Source organism: Haemaphysalis longicornis, unplaced genomic scaffold, assembly GCF_048455015.1.
Source record: "Haemaphysalis longicornis isolate Haplotype H1 unplaced genomic scaffold, Haemaphysalis longicornis Haplotype H1 scaffold_9, whole genome shotgun sequence".
Classification (NCBI taxonomy): domain Eukaryota; kingdom Metazoa; phylum Arthropoda; class Arachnida; order Ixodida; family Ixodidae; genus Haemaphysalis; species Haemaphysalis longicornis.
The window spans coordinates 163,761,755-163,782,305 of record NW_027526460.1 but is presented as its reverse complement, the minus strand read 5'-3'; the positions used below and the strand labels follow the sequence as shown (position 1 = coordinate 163,782,305).

The 20,551-nt window shown below is 47.9% G+C and overlaps 1 protein-coding gene and 1 long non-coding RNA gene across 5 annotated transcripts in view; both read right to left on the bottom strand.

Moving 5' to 3' along the window:
- Positions 1-20,551, bottom strand: part of LOC144153080 (epoxide hydrolase 1-like) — a 64,827-nt gene that overhangs the window by 37,633 nt on the left and 6,643 nt on the right. For all 4 annotated transcript variants that reach the window (XM_077684724.1, XM_077684723.1, XM_077684722.1 and 1 more), the window contains exon 2: positions 13,267-13,408. In XM_077684724.1, coding sequence (XP_077540850.1) covers positions 13,267-13,408 — 142 coding nt within the window. The remainder of the gene's footprint in view (positions 1-13,266; positions 13,409-20,551) is intronic.
- Positions 2,533-9,125, bottom strand: LOC144153082 (uncharacterized). Its single transcript, XR_013319309.1, has 3 exons — positions 7,978-9,125; positions 6,374-6,647; positions 2,533-2,949 (listed from the first exon to the last, which is right to left on the bottom strand). It is a non-coding gene; the product is annotated as an uncharacterized LOC144153082 (long non-coding RNA).

Genomic DNA, 20,551 nt, shown 5'->3' with positions numbered 1-20,551 from the left:
AGTGCTCAGTCCGGTCCCGATCAACAAGGTACGAACGGAAAGGACGGAACAGCCGGTATGATAAAACTAGCATCCCGAAGCGCATTCGTTCCGGTAGGGTGGATTAATTCCACGCGCCGCCCCTCGCCATGCCCGCGCATTCGTTGCGGCGCGCGGTCCTCCTCAACAAAATTTCTATCAGCCTTCTGATTTTCCCAGCGCGCGCTTTGTGAAGAGGGAATTGCTTATAGTCACCGGCGTTATTATCGGGCGTATGCTCCGTCGACCTGCGAATGAACAGCCCCTTTCATTATGCCGCCCCTGAGGTCTATTGAAGCATCACGCGTCTTTTCTTATATTGGCAAGTACTGTTTTTGGCAAGTATTGTGAGGTAAAGAATACAAAAAAGGACAGGGGTCAAATGAAGCGCATAAAAACGGGTAAAACTGCGCGTCGAACAAAACTGGCGTGACCTTTGTAATCGACTCCGTACATAAGCAACACGTAACGTGCGCGCATTTGAACGCTTCAACCGGCCCGTTTCGTCAGTAACGCCCATCTCGGTCCAACGTGATGCAAATACAAAATGAAACAATTGCAAAGCCCTCGCACATTCTGCTGTGACCTGCGGGGACACATTTGTCCCGGAGAATCCTGTGTATCCACATCGTTCATCGCTTCGCAGCTGCCTTGCGCTTCGAGTCGAAAAAGTGCCTTTCCGACTCCCTCCTCCTGCTGCTCCGGCCACAAACACAGCCCCCTGGCATTCTGTTATCCTATCCATTGCGTTGTAGCACCTAATGGAATGGAAAAAGTTCTGCAAGAATTAGAGAATTCTCTACTAATGCGTTGCATTCTTATGCCGCTTGCCTTGAGTGTGAGTTTCTTCCCGCAAATTGTTCTGGTTTTTCTAAATCCTGTCCGACCAATTATCTCCAGTTACGCTATAACAATCACTAGGTGAAACATTTGCGACATCTTCATTAGTGTCGAAATGCAGGGCGCGACACGGTTCGGCATTGTTCGTATTTTTTAAATATTTTTTCTTATTTTTTAGTTTTTCAAAATTTCCTGCGACTAGTTATCTCCATTTACGCCATTATAGCGATTAGACGTGGAACTTCTGCGATATCTGCATTTTTGAGGAAATGCAGGGCGTTACACGGTCCTGGCTGTGGGGGTACTCGGCAAAGAATGCTACGAATTAAAAATGGTCGCGGCGTAGCTCAGATAACCTTGAAGATGCAAAGCAAAAGCTTGACATAGTCTGGTTGAGTCTTGGTTTCGCTTGGTTAGCCTTTGGCGTAGCTGTATTGCCGCCCACAGCTCAAAGCCGTTCGGTCCCGTGCAGCGCCCACAGAAAGAGGCCCGGCCTCGCTTTCATTTTTGGCGAACGTGGCGTTCCTCTTTGACGGCGAACGCGGCGCAAGATGAGTGACATAGCCCGAGACGACCCAGCGGCGCATGCGTGGGAGTCTGCGGGTTTGGTCGGCTGGCGATAGCCAAGCGGCCGCTCCCGCTGCGGCCGCCGCCGCTACGTGAGCAGAACGACTTAAAACGGGGCCTTGTGGGCAGCGCCGACAGCGGGCCCGGCGAATCACGCTATGCGCTTCGAGGGGTGTGTCGCCGGGATGTCTCGACTCTTCAGTCAAAAGGTTAACTTGTGCATCCTCCGCGACACTGCTGGACGAAAGTATACATAGTTCAAGCTTCGCTTTAAAAACACGCATGAAAGCGATAAGGGAATCCGATTGCCGTACGACCCCAGCCGCCGCTCACGGGGGGAAGTTGTCACCACCGACCACGTGACCGCACCGGGCAGTGAACGGCACAGATTCGCGCGGCGGCGGCGGAGACAAAAAACGGTACTTTCCAAGTTCCAGCGACTTTAGATCGAGGACCTCTGCTCGCGCAGGGTGGGCTTTTGACCGGTCTTTAACTGCCTCCACTTTTGTTGCGGTTGATAGGAATTGTTTCGTTCCGCACCACGTGACAAGCAGAGCCACGTGCCGTTTCTATGTCAGTTGGCCAGAGTCGCGTCCGACAAGCCAAACTCGCCCATGGGTGTGAGTGACGCACTAATTACCGCCCCGATGTGTACGTGTTCCTTCGAAACGTGCATTGTTTACCACACCATTCTTGCTGGCATAAAAGTAATGGGCATGAAAATTAAGCGCCATTAGCTCGTTATACCAGATTATAATCACTGTTCAATTTCCATTGAATTTTGCCGGCCACAGCCAATCGCTACGAGCTCCCCATAAGACATCATATACGCTCAGTGCGGAAAAGTGCGTCGCATGGTCATTATCTGCCTACAGCTCATTAGAGTGAAGTTTGCGTTAAGGGTGGTGTCAGTGTTTTTCTAACGAGGCAATCTTCCCAATGAACCAAACTTGCATTTTGTCATTAGGCACCTTTAAGACAATACGATGTTTGCGTGCATTTTTGTAATGAATGCATATGTTTATGCTTTATTTGTGTCATGATCACCCCAAGAGAAATCCCAACAGACATTCAGGCTGTTGGACCGACAGCCAATCCGGAAATTCGGCATATCGGTCTGTCGGTCTGATGGCACCCTGTTGGCCTGATGGCAGTCTGTCGGTCTGATGGCAGTCTGTCGGTCTGATGGCAGTCTGTCGGTCTGATGGCAGTCTGTCGGTCTGAATGCAGTCTGTCGGTCTGAATGCAGTCTGTTGGTCTGAATGCAGTGTGTTGGTGAAGCTATAGGTCCGATGACGAGATTGACTTAGGACACATGCTGTGAGGTGTGGAACTGGTTTACAAGTTTGGCAAGTATGTAGGCCTTTTAGCAAAATAAAAATAGAGAAGTTCATTTTGTGCTGCTCACTCATTTATTTGCGCTGCATGTCGCCGTGCTTTTGCGAAAGGTGCTTTCGCACCACCTTTAGCCTGGCTTCAGTGGGCTCCGCAGACGCAGCCTGGCCACATAGATCTGAAAAAGAGCTGTAGATAGAGAGAATTAAGGGTTCAATGACCTTGTGAACAAAAGACCATGTGGTAAAAGGGTAACAAATATTGCCAAACAGGTTGCCAGTAAAAAGCAACACTTTGGGGAATAAACTAATACCCTGTAGCATTTTTTCTTGCAAGCTAACCCATGCTGGGCCCGTAGCAAACCATTATTCATGAATGGCATTCAGGCACAATAGAGTTTTAGCAGTCCGTCGTTCCGTTGGTTACGTTGTTACAGGGTTGCCGGAACCGGTCTGCGCCTGTGCGCACGGAAGGGCGAGGAGGCACGGACATGGCGAAGGCAGGCGTGCGGAACTTGATTGATTGATTGATTGTAGGGTTTAACGCGACGACGCAACGCGGGCGATAAGGCGCGCCGTAGTGGAGGGCTCCGGATTAATTTTGACCACCTGGGGATCTTTAACGTGCGCCGAAATCTCGTACATACGGGCGTTTTTGCTTTTCGCCTCCATCAGAAAAGCGGCCGCCGCGGCCGGCGTGCGGAACTAATCCCCCCACTGTGAAGAATGCCTAAGTGCCCAGACGGGTCCCGGTAAACACGCTAGCTACGTACGTGACGGAACAGACGGACTGCTAAAACTCTCACATGTGAGACCATTTATTGTGCCAGAAGTTTCATATTAGGGGATGCTTGCTTTTGCGAAATTATGAGTTAGCTATGAGTTCTGATGCCAGATATCACATGCAATACCTTTCAGGGATGTGACCTCTGGTGTCAGGGCTGGTTTGGGCTTCGTTTTTGCATGGCCCTTGTTCACTACGTTCCGGTGCTACATTAATCTTCTGTGCAGATTGCCTGTTTCGCCAATGTACACTGATTTGCATTCGGCGCACGGAATCTAATAAACAACACCTGGAAGCTTGAAGCGTGAGAGGGGGTCTTTCACGCTGACAATGTCAGAACGTAGCTTGCTAGTGGGCACGTGCACGATGTGCACACTGTGTTTCTTGAAAATGCGTGCAAAAGCTTGATTGATGTGTAGGACGAGAATTGCAGCACGTTTTGACAAAGGCCTTGTGGACGCTTCTGCCTGCTAATGTCAATGCGGATTCCTGCTATTCGCCCTCTTAGCTTCTTTTTGAATACAATGCTTTAGGCAGCCACAAGGACGGCATCCAAACGTGCAGTAATTACCTACGTCCCACACATCAGTGAAACTCCCGCACGCATTTTCAAGAAACACAGTGCATACATCGTGCATGTGCCCACTAGCAAGCTGCGTTCTGATGTCAGCGTGAAGGACCCCCTCTCACGTTCCAAGCTTCCGGGTGTTGTTTATTAGATTCCATGCGCTGAATGCAAATCAGTGTACATTGGCGAAACAGGCAATCTGCACAGAAGATTAACGCAGCACTGAAACGAAGTGAACAAGGGCCATGCAAAAACAAGTTCACTGGCAGAGCACCGTGAGAGGACGGGACACGTGGTTGACTGGAACAAGGCGAAATTACTGACAACTGAGTGCAATCTATCTTCTCGATTACTGGTCGAGTCCCTCATCGTTCAGACGACGCCCAACATTATCAATATAATGGATGGCAATCCGCACCATATCTATGCAAACTTATTGCACTGCGTAATGCCAAATATATAGCTTCGTTTTCCACGACACATGCTCACCGTGAACAAGCACCAAACCGTTAAATGGGTTTTTTGACTTGGTCAGTGACCTACGTTTCATCATTGCAATAATGCTTTTACCTGCCTACACGGCATTTTGTCAAACACTGGACTACACTACATGAGCCATTGCCGTTCTTAACCTGCACCAGAGTATATAACCTTTCACTACTGCTATGAGATAGACCCATAAACGCACTTCAATATGGCCTTTATATTTAGCTCTTGGAAACATGCATAATTTCACCTTTATGTTGCACCTGCTACAGCAGCAGGTAATATTCCAAAAACATGAAGAAAGAAAAAAACGGTGGTTTAACACGCCAAAGCTACACTCGGGATATGGGGAGCACTGTAGGGGAAGGCTTCGCATTAATTTTGACCACCTGGGTATTTTTGTGCGGACCGAAATATCAGAACACGGGCGTCTTAACGTGTTGCCTCCATCTGAAAAGCGGCCACACCAAGCGGTATCTAACCAACATTCGCCTCCACAGGACACCACCCTAGCCACTGCAGTCAGTTAAACATATGAAATAAAGCAAGCTTTGGAGTGCAAATGAAAATATTAATCACACGTCTTATTTTCCCAATTGATCTACCTTTTGAAATCCACCATGCAACCCCCCTCCCCTACCGGCCTACCAAAACACCTTCGTCTCAAGAGGTAACCAGGCTGTTGTTAATGAAGTAAGTATTTACAATTCGAGACTTGCAACCGTTAAAGTCATGCACTTTGTTTTAGAGATAAGCGACATTAGCCATTTGCAGCACCAGGAGTTAAAATTGTGTTAAGATCTGATTGAAAGCATTGACGGTAGTAGTTGAAAGAAATTGTGTGATAAATTACAACATCATCTGCAAATAGACCTACATGGGAGGATATGCAACATGGAAGATAGACAGGACCAAGCAACCTGCCTGGGGGGACAACAAAGTGGCACGACCAAAAGTATACAGTTACAGTTATTAGGAGAAGTAAACTGCATTTGAGAAGAATGAAAATCTTTCGCTCAAGTGAGGACATTAGGGTGAAGTTTGAAAAGTAGTCTGTGGTGTGCAATGCGATTGAATGCTTTACAAAAATCGAGAAAAACTACCGCAGTTTGTAAGCCTGCATCAATGGATCAATGTCGATCGTGAACAAATCTTGAAAGTTGTGTTTCTCAAGTAACCCTTGTGAAAACCGTGGTGATATTCGAATGTGATATTGTGATTTTATAAATAATTAGCCACCTGAGAGTGGATGAAACGCTCCCCGACCTTGCATATGGTGCTTGTTAGGGAAATTTAATGGTGAAGTACAGTCTCCTGATTTAAAGATTGGTGCTACCTCGACTATCTTCCAATTATTGAGGATAGTGCCTGTCATGAGAGACTGCGAAAAAAGCGCTGTCGGAATTCTACAGACTGCGGGATGTACTTTTCGGTATAGTATGATTAATACCAGTATGATCTGAAGTAGATAAAATTGTTAGCTTACTTAAAATGGAAAGTAGTTCCACACGAGTTTTTGTTGCAAGTTCAAAACCATATCGAAAGATCCTAAATGTTTGCTTGGCTTGATTACATACGAATACTTGCTTCAAAGTCAGTCCAATTTCTCTTTTTGCCCTTTAGTCATCGGCCCAGATTCTCTTCAATATCTCTGCTAAGCAATGACACGCTCCATACGCACAGCACTGCTTCATGAAAATGTTTCAAATAATCAGAGGCCACAGCTCTGCTAACAGGTATACATCATGGCAGGTTCCACAACATGCAATAACTAACCTGAAAGTACATAATCGGTGGGTGTACCGGTATGGCAGCAGTGCCTGGACCGATGTGTCGAGCAAATGCGCTGGCTTCTGAACGGGTGGTCCAAGCGGCCAGATGATGGATGAAGGAATGACCATTCCTGGCAGCAAAGCGTACAGAGCACCAACGAAAGGCCAGGCAGTACTTGGGTACAGCAGGTGCAGTGTCGGTTGGCCAAGGGAGGCCCTGGCAAAGCTTTTGAAACTGGATTGGAAGGCAGCCGACCCAGGACAGCCAGCAGCAGCACCTGCAGGTGCATAATCTGAGTGTGCTGACACTTGTTGAAATACAAGAAGAGCACACACAAAGCACGAATGCTTACATCAAGTAGATTTTTAATCGCTTAAAGACAGTAACCTCCAAGGCACTAATAAGAACAATCCCGGAACACCCCAAGTGAAATTTAGGTCACAGTAACAAGGTATTTAATAGACCCGCAGGTACTGTGAGTGGGGTATGCATGATATATGCAAAGCTCACTGCTGAGCTAATTTGCATGGAACGCATGCTAGCAGCTAATCTGCATCCCTTGCTTTCAATAGGTTCTGGTGTGTGATAGTTGAGGCTCCTCCATTTCAATGTCTGACTTGTATCTGCACGTTCAATTCTCAAATATAAATCGAGTTGAGTGAGTGCCTACAGCTTTCTTGTTAGTCTCTGTATGGCCTGCGAAAATGAGAACTTGCGAATTCGCTCAATTTTCTGCACTAATTTAAACATTAAATATGCCTCTGATATCAAGCCCCAGACTTCCCGAGAGCTACTCTGACGGAATCGGCAGGCGCCTCGTAGGCGTTGTGAAATCTCCCCCACTACCCCGAGACTATGCTAGCTCCCTGCGAGGCCACATGCGCGCATTTCACCTTCAATTTGCACGTATGTGAATTCTATACCTCTATGAACTCTCAGACGGGCGTCGTCATATTCGTGCCGGACTCGTGAAGCTCGGCAACTTCAGGCGTCGTGAAATCGCCGCACTCGCTCGCTGGCGCGCGGCCCGAACTCTCACCGTTTCCTGCCCTTGCATACTATTTTCTCTCACTTGCACTTTGTAAATTCTCATCTGTTTAACTACACCTCCTGCGTCCTCATCTCTTGCCTGCTTTTCTTCCAGCACAACTCCGCCAGCACCCGGTCGACGCGTACGCTGTCGGGGTGCGTTGGCGAGCGATTTCACGACGCTGTGGCCGAGCGTCACGAGAACAGCACGCATATCGCGGCCCGAAGAGCGCAAGGTCGCAACGGCGGCAGCCGGTCTCGCGAGCGCAATAGCTGCGAAGCGCAGTGCACGGAATTCGGGTAGGGGGGGAGACTTCACACCACCTACGAGACGCCAGCCAAAGAATCAAGTGTACGCTTTCTTTTTTTTTTTTTTAGCAGCCGTGTACTACAGCGCGAGCATCGTAGCCAAGGTCTAGCTTCAGCGTAAATTGATGCTGACTTCTGCGGAAACAGTGGACTGGGCGCGAAACAAGTATGCTAAATCACCTAGGCTCTCAGAGTAAATGAGATGGGGGTCTAGTGAACCACTGAACTCGTTCCAACCACATACAGAATAATAAAAAATGCGTACTTACCCTAGCAAAAACGATGTTTCCAACGTACAATTCTCCTTCACTGTCGTCTTCATCTCGCGGACACGAACAGGCAGCAGGCTTTGTTCGAACGCAATGTCATCCACTTTTGACGCGCACTATTTTATGCGGCGATGATCGGTCTTCCCGGGTCTCCATGTTCGACACACGCGTAGGTTGGAAGGGTAGACATCACCCATAAAGCTTTTATAACTATGATTTAAGCTTGAAATAGATAAAACTGAACCAGCAACAACCCGGCACAACACGCCATGAACAAACACACAAAAAGTGAGAGATAGTTGCCAGACTTCAATAGCAGCACCTTTATGTTTGACAGAAATTGTGTTAGTGCTGTAATATTGGTAACTATCTTTCTGATTTCAAAGTCTGAAAGGTGTTTATAACTTGAATTTGAGGTTTTTAAACGCAAAAGGGAATACACATATAGTAACTGACATATATACTGATATTGTAAAGAAGTTTCGACGTTTGTTTTGGTTTTGTTTTCACGGCGGGCTTCTCAAGGGAGAAGGGGCGAGACAACAAGCTACTTTGGGTTTAGGAAGAGGGTGGTGAATGTCGGCGTGATGGAAAGCAAGCAACAGGCGCTTACCCTGGTCTTAAAAAAAGAGCTAATAAAATCCTCGCCCGAAAAAAAAAAAAAAAAACGAGGTTCGACGAGGAATCGAACCACGGACCTTCAAAACAGTAAGCGGACGCGCTACCACTGAGCTATCCTGACAAGCGGTCGGAGCCCGCCTAAGACAACTGTATACTTACGTAAGTTGTCAACGAATCTTGTCGTTTGTGTTTAGTTTATGCTGCATTTTTGAAATTCTGGCTGTCCTAACGCTTATTTCTCACGCACCGATCTTGCAGACGAGGCCACATTGCTAGCGCTGCAAGCGATTGAGCCAAAGCTCCCTTATTAGCCTCAAGAAAAGCTATCGCAGGTCAACCCGACCTTTTCTGCGCAAGCCACGGTAGCCACGAATGAAATGGAATGTGCCGCTAGAATTCTGGCGTTGATAACGCTTGTTTGTTCGGCACCGTCTTGCAGACAAGCAACGTCGCGCTAATACTACAAGCGATGTCACTCCGGGCATGTCAGGCGCATCAAACCCGTCGTGTAAAACGACTGCTAACAGTGCTAAAAACTCTGAATTTGTAACAAGTGGGGATAATGCAAGGCAATATTAGATAGCGACCGAATCATGCAGTGGCGGCGACATAATAGGTACAGCAAACAGGTACCGTGGACGGCAGCGACGAGCGAAAAAGATTTTAAAGGGGCCGCCCCGGGCGGCCTGCGCAAAAAAGGAAGATAGAACCCCTGCATACACCCCCTCGAAGAAAGCTGTACAGCCGATTCAGTTTGTTCTTGACGAAGGGCAACCGAGGCTGCAAACAAACTGTTGTGCTTGCCGTGGTATGAGCCAAAGCATATCTTGACATCGTTATGTTATCGTCCGTCTGACTGTTCATATTGAAGGGAAAAATCAGAACACAAACGTTGACGTTTAGCGTCTATGCCAGACAGACGCTGCTGTTTAGGCCCTAAAAACACCTTCAGGGCGTCTGTCGGTTCTGTCTGATGGCGCGCTCGCGCCGCTGATTACCAACAAGGCGTCTGTTGGCGTTCACTGATCGTGTTGGCGAGCCGGTAAACGCCATCACGGTTAAACTTCCTGTCGGAAGACTACCCTGTTGGGACGATAGAGTGCCGACAGAGCTTCTTATTGGCCCCACAAACGCCATCAAGGTTAAGCTCCCTGTTGGAAGACTAGGCTATTGGAACGATAGAGTGCCGACAGAATTTCTTATTGGCCCCACAGGCGTGCTGTCAGCCCAACAGGAAAGTCTTGTTGGACTTTTTGTCCGGGGCAGCGACAGGCCCGTATACAGGATTCTTATCGCAGTCGCCGCTGAACGCGTATAAACAGCCTTTCGAGGCTCTTCCAAAAGCCCCTGCATCGCTGTGTAACAGAGGCCCATGTAGGCAATGAAGCATTCATTTAACGATTGTGACCACGTAAGTCAGTTGTTAGCACTGCTTCTTCGCTGCCTGCTATTTTGTCATTTTATTCTTTGAGCACAACGTCACTGAATAAATTTTGTTTTCACTAAAGCAGAGCCGCCATACGTGCTCGCGGAAGTACAAAGATGCGCCCAAAAACCAGGAATTAAAATATCAAGTCCGGATTTTTGTTAATTAGTTGTGTAGGAGTTGATTCGTATCAGCATTTTACGTCTGCTTTCCTGTACAAATCCCCGGGAGAAACTGCAGGTCGTGATGTGTAAAATCAGTTGATAGTAGTGTCCATTTTCTGAAATCTGGACTGGTCACTGAAGGTGAGAAGTTATATGGAACACTAATTAGTGCAGGCCTTACTGGACAAAAAGGGGCAGCATTGGTTTATGCATTTCGCAAATGTCGTATGCGTTTTGCCAGTTGCTAGTAGCGCGTCGTCCTGAGCCTTTCTTTTCTTGGTCAACGTCTTTTCCGCGTCTGATCGTATAAGCAGCACAGCGGTGCCTCGCGCATCTGCTTACACCCGCGAAAGTGCGGTGTTTCTTTCCTAGACTCGTGACAGCCCGCTGCGGGCGCCATTGTACTCTCGCCACCTGCAGCAGCGGCGGAAGCTCCAGGATCAACAGAGCCGCCCCGGCTGAAACAATGGTGATCGCGGTTTCCTTACGCTTTCCTGTGCAGCCGTTCTTCAAGACGGCGGACTGAGACGCTGAGACAAAATAGCGGTTAGACGCCACACAATAAGGCTGACGAATCTGTCAAAAACATAAATAATCTGAATGCATTTTGTTTTTAGAGAAAGATATTATGTGTCGACCTAAGGGAAGTTCTGGCAACTTCAACTTTTGAATTTCGAAGTTTTCGAGCTTGAATAGATTCCGAGGAGCAGCAGTAAAATAGATTTCGAATTCTATTCGATTGCTATTCGATTCGTGTAAACGAAGTAGAAACAAGTTGTCGCGACACACATCACCAGCGCGTCATCGCACCCGCCATCGCTCACTGGCCCTTGCGCCCAGCAGCATGCGGCGCGGAAATAATGGGTCTCGGAGCCATTTGCTCAGCCGCAGGCAGAATTAGCCGTCCGTGATAAAAAAAACACGTTTTAAACGTCTGCCGATGTCGGCAAATGGCGTGCGGTACCACACGGCGCCGATGGTGCCCGCGTACAGTCTTTGTCAAAATTTTCTAGGCCAAGCCGAAAGTGGGCAGGCCGCAAAATATTCAGTGTACAATCTTACGTCTGGAGCGTGGCTGAAAAGTTTTATGGCGTAAGGCCAGAGAAACGCTTTTCTTTCTTACTGTCTCAAAGTATTTTTGTCACATTAAATATAAAGCTTAATCTTTGAATTCTTTGTGGCCGGGTAGGCTTAGCAGTGGCTTAGAAAATTTTGACAGACAATGTACCTTTATGCCCCTCCATCGCTCGATATGTTGACAGAGCGGCGTGGAAATGTTGCCGACATGCCTCGTCCAATGCTGGCGCAATAAATCCTCGGGCTACGCGACATTCTGGCCGTCTTTTTGGGTGCCGGAGGAACATGGCTTAGCGTGCGAGAGCAGACGTATTCCACTTCCCGAAGCATCGACCGTTCCGATTCAGGCAATCCCATGTACGGGTGATGTGACAATGGCCAATAAATTATAAACGACGAATGACAAAGTGACGAAGTCCTTGCCGTCGCTGATGGAGGCATAGATCGATGAACACTGGTCCCAGAACAACAATACCTGCAATGACCGCAAAGGAACGTTGCGTTGCGCTGGGGCAGTGGTTCACGGCTTGCAAAAGTTACGCGGGACCTCACGATGGACTATGCTGATCCGCGCCATAATGTCAACCAATTCGCACTTGCAGGTTTTCCATGCCCGCCTTCTGAGTCTGACCGCTGATGGGTGTCATATTGTCAAATAATTTGCTCTTGCAGCTCCAAGTCGCCCATGCATATAAGCTGAGGCTCGGTTTCCCGCATGACTGGCGCGCTGTGCAAAACGCCGCCATGTGCTAGGCGGAGAAAAAAAATGAACGGACATGTCATGCAGCAAAGCCACCTTTTCGTGGCGTCGTTTGAAGTTAGAGAAGCTCAGAGTAAAATATGCTTTGAGATGAGGTTGAGGGCAATGGATCAACGAAGGTGGGCAGCTAAGGTGTTTAGGTACCTATACTTGAAAAGCGTGGACACGCAGTGGCTAAGGAAGACCAGAAGGCTAACGATGAAATACGGAAAGAACAGTGGAGAATCCAAAACAGCCAAGGTAACCGAAAAAGAGGCAAGGCAGATTGAAACGAATAAATGGAGGGAAAAAATGGAAGCTAAAACGTCGTTAGAGATGTACAGGGCTGAGAAATTAAACATCAGAAAGGAAAATTTCTACGATAATTCCCAGGGCAGTGCTTTGCTTTTGAGGCTAGAGCAGGTTGCCTGCGAACTAAGAGTTTTGTGGGGAAGTATTCACAAAATGATGGCGTATGTGTGGTCTGCGGAAAAGAAACAGAAACTATGCGGCACATAGTGTTAGAATGTGAGGGTATCCATACAAATCTACATGAAGGGAATATTGGGCTTCCAGAAGCCCTAGGATTTAAGGGTATCACAGAGGAAGTTAACTTCAAGGCTGTCGAGGGGACGAAAAGAAGATTAGAATGCTGGTGGACGAAAAGCAGAGAGGGGAATATTGCCTAGGACAGTTACCACCTGTAACAGGGAAAAGAAAGTATTTCGGGCCTAATAAGCTTTAGTGCCTGCCCTAAGCAGCGCTAGTATTAAACCAAGAGTGTAAAACATGGTTATATTAGTACATTTTTGGTGATGACATGTCATCCCCCCGCTTCAAAGGGGAAACGAATAGCAATCATCATCATCATCATCATCAGTGTTTGACAAACAACGAATGGGGGGAGAACGAGGTTAGGGGACCCCCCTTTGAGAACCACGCACAAAATGCGTGTTGATGATGATGACAATTAAGACAACCATTTAATGATGGCGCGTGCGGCGCCAGACCGCAGGCGGCCTCCAACGCTAAGGAGACGGGTTTTCCGCTGACTGAGCCCAGTACAATCCACGTGCCGGTAGGTGTCCCGGCTTTGCTGTATAAAAAGCGGAAAGCACATCCGACGCTGCCAGATTCAAAGCACGTCCGTTGCACGCCGGACCGCCGCGCTCCTCCGCAGCCGGTATTGCTGTGAGGGGAATTTAATGAAACCGCTGCACGCGGGGCATGCATGCAAATCAGCGGCGAGCGTTGACGCTCACCGTTTTTGACGCTCGAAGGTCCCCAGTACCCCGTGGGGCTGATCTTGAACGGATCGGGCGGCTGGTGCAAGAAGCCGATCAGCACGGCCACCACGGCGCCGGACACGACGAAGAAGCAAGATATTCGCCGGCACGAGCACATCTGGAAAGCCGCAGAGAGGGAAGGGGGAAAAGCGCGCGGTTGGAAAGCAAAGCTGTAATTGGGCGGTTTTTAAATTTAAAGCATAAATTAGGTTTCAAGCAATGTTTTCCCTGAATTCGCGGTTTATTTGCATAAACTAGAAAACATTCTTGACAGCAATTAACACATTTTACGAGCCCGGTAATGTCATCTGAAATAATTTATTAGAGCTGCATGCCTTGTCGGATTCAAGTCATTATTTTCGTCATGCTACGACCGAGCTGCTTCAATCTGTAATTAAAGAATAAAATTCATAGGACATCTGCTCTAGTTTTGATCTAATAATTTCGATCACGTCCTTAGTTGTGTTTCGGCAATTTTCTTCAAGCTTGCACAGGTCAAACTACTTGCAAAGAAGTTTTCACAGGCTGTCACTCATGTCAAAAGTACCTATTAATGGCAGAACGGTTCACTAATTTTAATTGAAATTATGGGAATTTACGCGCCGAAGTTAAACCTGAACTATGAAACGCGCCCTGGTGGAGGGCTGCGGATTGAAATGGGGTTTCACGCGCCGAAGCTATCGCATAGGCTATCTATGAGGCTATGAGGTGCGCCGTAAGTGCAGCGCTCCGGATTAATGTGGGCCGCGTGGGGACGCGAAAATATCGACGTACGATTGTTTGCGCTTTTCGCCTCCACCAGAAAAGCGGCAGCCGGGATCAAGCCAGCTGCTGCACGACGCGCCCGCAGAAGCGCCACCGCGGCGGGTCAAATGAATCACTGCGGTTCCGTTTTCTCTCTTAATTGACTAAGACCTACCGCTAAGGATATGCTTTCAAGAGAAGTTCGTCGTATACCGAAAGAGTATTTCTGCAGCCTCTATTTTAGCTCGGCCATGGTAACTTTCCAGAGGGGGATCAGGTTTAACACATATTTTACAAATATCTTTCTGCTCGTGTCACACAGCTATTGCAATATTGCAAGTCGATATAAGCACGAAGAAGACAGTATAGTTAAAAACGCGATCCTTTCTTCCCCTACAAAATTTACTAAACTGGACGGATTGCTTCAGAGACATTTTTTTTACGCAGCAGACACAGCGACAACAGTAAGCTTGATCTAATAGAAAAAAGAGCACATCGAACAGGCTTACGGGAACATTTTTGCCAAGTTAATCCCCGGACCATTTTTTTTCCTACTTTGGAGTTGGGACCCTTTGCTGTTCAAAGACCATGTTTTCAGACTCCCCACCAACTGAAAAAACCTTTGCAATGGTCGATCGCAAGCGCCAAAAGTGCTATACATAGGGTGCCCAGTTATTTCCAATTCATTGAATTCATTGCAAAGGCTTTATTTTAAACGTGCTATAGCGGGACAAATATTCTCGTTTTCAACAAGGCGTAATTTCATGTATCCTAGCTTGTTGAAACATCTGCAGAGTTGCGTTTTTTTTTTTTTTTTTTCGCAGGGAGCAAAGCCTCATTGAAAACCTTTAAATAGTGCTACAGTTAAACGTGGATGAAACAAAGTCGACAAAAGTCTGCAATTTTCGGTTACATGCAGGCTTAGAGTTGAGGCTCGCGGGAATGAAGCAGAAACGAAGCCAAAACGCTAGACATCTGTAAAGGTCGCAACGCCCCCTTCGTGGGTTTATTTCACAGCGAAAAACTGCGTGAGCTGCGCCGGCTGCTTTCGCACGAGCTTAGGCACTGCACGGCGCTCCAAAGAAACAAGTATTAACAAACGAAACTTAAGCGGGCGTGGATCTAGGCGCCTATTTTGGGGGCTCCATAATGCTGATGGGAGCTAGGGGAGGGCGCAACCAACCAAAATGTCATCGTTTGTTCTAAGTCGCACACCAAGTGCTTTTTCATGAACATATTGCAGACAACCATGTGATCAGTTTAAAAAAGGCTCCCTCACTGCCGCGCTGGTACTCTTAGAAGGAGAAAAATCAGCGGTGGGGCAAAAGCGATGCCGAGGGTGGCTGCAGAAGCAAAAATTACACCATCTTCCCGTGGGGGACCCTGATGAGGATGCGAAGCATCATGGGGGTTCCGTGTGGTTCCATTGTGTTGCCGTTATGTTTAGTGATCTGGTGTTTAGTAGCGCCAGAGTGAATTCCGCGTCCGGGTCCACACCGGTGGCAAAGGCACACAAATACTGTTGTGTTACGGTGAGTCCATCATGTTCTTGTTAAACTCGTTCATCATGTCCATCATGTCCATCAAACTCGTCCATCATGTTCTTGTCAATGTTGTCGTCTCTGTGGTAGAATCGGTAGTCTCCGTCAGCGTTGGTGAGGTAAAGGTTGTTGACGTCGGTGCACCGGCTGAGAGCAACATACACGCCCTCCTCAACGCAGCTTTGTCTTCTTCTCCTTCTTCTTCTTCAGCGGTTCCCCTACGGGAATATGACGACGGTGGTTGAACGCGAAGCTATCTCGTGATGGATTCTTTGGTTGGCCAATCCCTCGGGGCATCCTGCCACAATCATCATCAGCGGTGCCTGGCCAGGCATGCGCAGTGGGGGAGCGGACGGCGGACAACAACGACAACGACAAGGGAGGGAGGGACACAGCCCCGAGAATGAGATGCTCCGCATCTAATATCACGCCTAAGAAAACGAATTAACCTAGGGGTGATTTGCTATCCACAAACAGCGATGGTCCCCCCTCTCTGAATCTGTCACAGAAAATACTTTTGCCTTTTAACACTCCTCGGTGCCTAACGCGTCTCAACAACGAAACGTGTGCTGCAAGGGCGCCTTTTTGCGAACTTGAAGCTCTTATCCGCGCCAGAAATTGCTGAGAGGGTCCAGCTGGCGTGGTGGTGCCAGAAGATATGGCTCATACCCACTTGTGGGGATTGCCCAGGAAAGGGGCGCTCACCGAGGGAAACAATGTAGTCAGTAATTAAAGAAACAGATTTAAAGAATGCATTTAAAATAGGCGTTTAGGAGGGACTTTACCGGGTGACAACGTTCTTCTTCCTCGCCGGCGAAGGTGGCATTTAAAATTGTGAGCTTGTCTTGAAAAAAGACGCAACTTTTCGTTTTCTGGCAGCAGGATACCACACATGGTAGTGGAAACGCGAGACTATACACGACAACAACAGGGCACCTCAAAACAACCCCCGAACCGAAACGGCACTCACAAGTGAAAACTCAAGGTAGTTTGCGGCGACGGCGAAACACAAAAAGAAAAACAAAAAAAAATGTGAAGAGTAGTTACTCTCGATATCTGGAGTGGTGTGACGCTACACAAGAAAAACCACAAATGGATGCTGCCTTAACCAACGTTTATAGATACTTTATAAACGTTGATAGAGATAGAGAGGTGATAGAGAAGTGCGCTGACTATGCTGAACCCCTATATATAGCCTTCATAGATCATGAGAAAGCATTGGACTCGGTCGAAACCTCAGCAGCCATTCTGGCATTACGGAACCAGGGTGTAGACGAGCATTATGTAAAAATACTAGAGGATATCTACAATGGGTCCACAACCATCATCCTCCATAAGGAGAGCAGTAAAATACCTATAAGGAAGGGCGTCAGACAAGGAGACACAACCTCTCCAACGTTATTCACAGCATGTTTACAAGAAGTATTCAGAACATTAGATTGGGAACAGGTGGGAATATGGGTTAATGCGGAATACCTCAGCAACCTCAAATTTGCTGATGACGTTGCCTTGCTAAGTAACTCGGGGGACGAATAGCAAAGCATGCTTTCCGCACTCTACGAACAGAGTAGAACCGTGGGCCTGAAAATTAATATGTAGAAAACTAAAGTAATGATCAACAACCTCGGGACAGCACAGCGGTTTGAGATAGGTGGCGAGGCAGTGGAAGTGGTAAGCGAATATATCTACTTAGGCCAAGTTGTGACCCCAGATCCCAACCATGAGGCAGAGATAATTAGAAGGATCAGAATGGGGTGGAGTTCATATGGCAGGCATTCTCAGATAATGAAAACCAGCCAACCATTATTGCTGAAGAAGAAAGTGTATGGCAGCTGCATCTTACCGGTACTCACCTACGGGGCAGAAACTTGGAGGCTCACTAAAAGGGTTCAACTTAAATTCAGGATGACTCAGCGGGCAATAGAACGGAAGATGATAGGTGTAACGTTAAGGGACAAAAAGGCAGCGGAGTGGGTTAAGGAGCAAACGCGTGTTAAGGACATATTGGTAGACATTAAGAAGAAGAAATGAACGTGGCCAGGGCATGTAATGCGAAGGCAAGATAACCGTTGGTCATTAAGGGTAACAGAGTGGATCCCTTGAGACGGAAAGCGTCGCAGGGGGCGGCAGAAAGTCAGATGGGCAGATGAGATCAAGAAGTTTGCGGGGATAAATTGGTCACAGACAGGACCGAGGTAATTGGAGAATAATGGGAGAGGCCTTTGCTCTGCAGTGGGCGTAGATAGGCTGGTGATGATGATGATGATGATGATGACATATTAACCACAGTGACATTATATTATGTGTTTGTTATCGGCCACCTAATGCGGGGGACTCCTTTTATAACGATTTACATGACTGCTTAAACAACATAATTGTTAGGTTTCCTAAAGCCGTAGTGTCTCTTCTATATGATTTTAATTTTCCCGGAATTACGTGGAAAGACTCTAGCCCAATCGTCACAAATGGGTCAATTGAATGCCTATCGTTTCTTGATATGTGCTCGACTTTTTACATATATCCCAACTCGTTAACGAACCTACTCGCGTAACTTGCTCTACCGCCAACTTTCTTGACCTCGTACTAACAACACGACCTGAAACTGTCTCATCTATAAATGTTCTTCCCGGTTCAAGAGACCACTCTGCTGTTCATTTTACATTGGCATCCCATTTTCCCCGCAATCCTAGACAGCACAAACAAATTCGAAACTACGCGAAAGCGAATTTCGAGGCGCGGTCATGGCGAAGGCAAGCCCGCGGAACTAATCCCCCTACCGCGACGAATACCCAAGTGCCCAGACGGGTCCCGGTCAACCCGGTAACAACGTACACGACGGAACGGACGGACTGCTAAAACTCTCTATTATTTCCCACGTGAAGTGCAAAAAAGAGCATCATGGAGAGGAATGTTCTGAGTTTATTTACACGCGCTTCTTGCTGTCACTTGTACGCTTTCTTCTAAAAATGCATTTTGCTAGGTCTGCTATACTCGGTTACAACTCAAGAACGGCACCACCTCATGTAGTGTATCACTCCGCCAAAGCCCCGGACCCGTGACGTCAGTGTGTGCGCGTTTTCAAAGGGGTTTGCTATGAATGCGTGATATCGTCTGCCTTGTTTCACGCAGTTTGTTTGTCGTCACTGGAGTCGTTTATAAGCATATTAAGTCCAAAAAATCACGGGAACGGCTCACGCCATGTTCAAAATATTCCCAATGACCAAAATATTCCCAGTAACGCCCTACTTGCGCCGCGCGGAGAAACATCCGGCTACGGTGATAAGGCACAGCGGCAACTTCCGGTGCCGCTCTTAAGTTGTCCCCGACTATAGTCACTGTACTGTAATTTTGATTGATTGATTGATTGATTGATTGATTGATTGATTGATTGATTGATTGTATGGTTTAAAGCACCGACACAACACAGGCGATGAGGCGCGCCGTAGTGGAGGGCTCCGGATTAATTTTGACCACCTGGGGATCTTTAACGTGCGGCGAAATCTCGTACATACGGGCGTTTTTGGTTTTCGCTTCCATCAGAAAAGCGGCCGCCGCGGCCACTGTACTGTAATTTTAATGACATTTCCTGTACTGCATCAATATTTCATATTTTAAGGTATAACATACCAAAGATACGATTACAAGGAACGCCGTAGCGGGGAACGGAATAATTCAGTCAACTTGGAAGTCTGCATTTGTGTCATGTATACGTGAGTTTTACATGTCGCACCCATCGAAATGCGGCTGCCGTGGCCGGAAGTCAAACTCGCCTGCTATAGAAACAACACCGCTGAGCAACCACTGGAGGTAAAACATTTCAATGCACGTAGATACTCGGGGTAATGAAACGCGGCAACGAAAATTTCAGCCTAACAACTTGTGGCCGAAACCACGGCGTGACGTTGCCGGCAATCTGGTCATCAACGGTGACGGTGCATGTGATGTATATGTGAATACGAGATATTATTACGCCGATGTGGCGTCAACTGAAGAGGGTGGAAGCTAAATCGAAAGTACGTGCAACACTTAACCCTAAAATTTTGCATTTCAATCCATGACGTGCTGTGCAGACTAGATACTCAGTCTCATTGCCCTCTGCTTAAAGGAGTACGGACACGAAATTTTTATGTTGCGTTTTTTTCGCTGCTATGCGTGCCTACCAGCCCACTAATCATAGAATGACAGATTAGATGGTCGAGCGCAGCGTAAACATCCATTTACGGCGTCGTTTATTCGTGCCAGTTTCGGTTTCGACAAAAAAACGCCGAGCGGCCGCCATGACAGCATGTATGACATGGCGTCACCATTCTTGCCGTATCGCTGCTTCTCTGGAAGCGCGCCCAGACCGGCCGAGGTCTTCGCCGTCCCCACAGGCCCGGGCAGCATGACGTCAGTCCCAAAACCATGACGTGTACACACGCCCGAGCAGCGCGCGCCAACCACAGCCAGCGCGTCGGCTTCGTCACGGGAGCCCCGACGTCGGCAGTTTGGGGCACGTAGCAGATGATGTCACGTCGGCCCGCTCTGGGCTTTCTCGTGCGGGCGAAGATTAAAATGGATTTTAAATATGTTTCGCTGAACGGTTGCTGTTGAAACTTGCTGGGAGATATCTCCTGATAAAAAGGAAGCGTTTTACATAGTTATCTCAGCTTTGAAATTTCGTGTCAGTACTCCTTTAAGGCACTCAACCAAACATATTAAACTTCCCTTCAGCGTCGAGAGAGAGAGAGAAAGAAATGACCTTTATTGCGTTGTCCGGCGGGGGGTGCGGGTCAGGCCACGCAGGGCTTCGCCGTCACCCCGGTCTATCTACCTATTCTAGGTATCGGGCTGACCTCGAAGCAATGGGCCTGGCCTGCGGCTCGGGCTACTAGGGGTGTCGCCGCCCCGCCCCCTGTCGCCGTTCCCGAGGGAAGCAACCGTGGGGGAGCGCGGGTCCTCCTTTCGCCGTTGCCGCGCCAGAGCAGCCTCGAGCC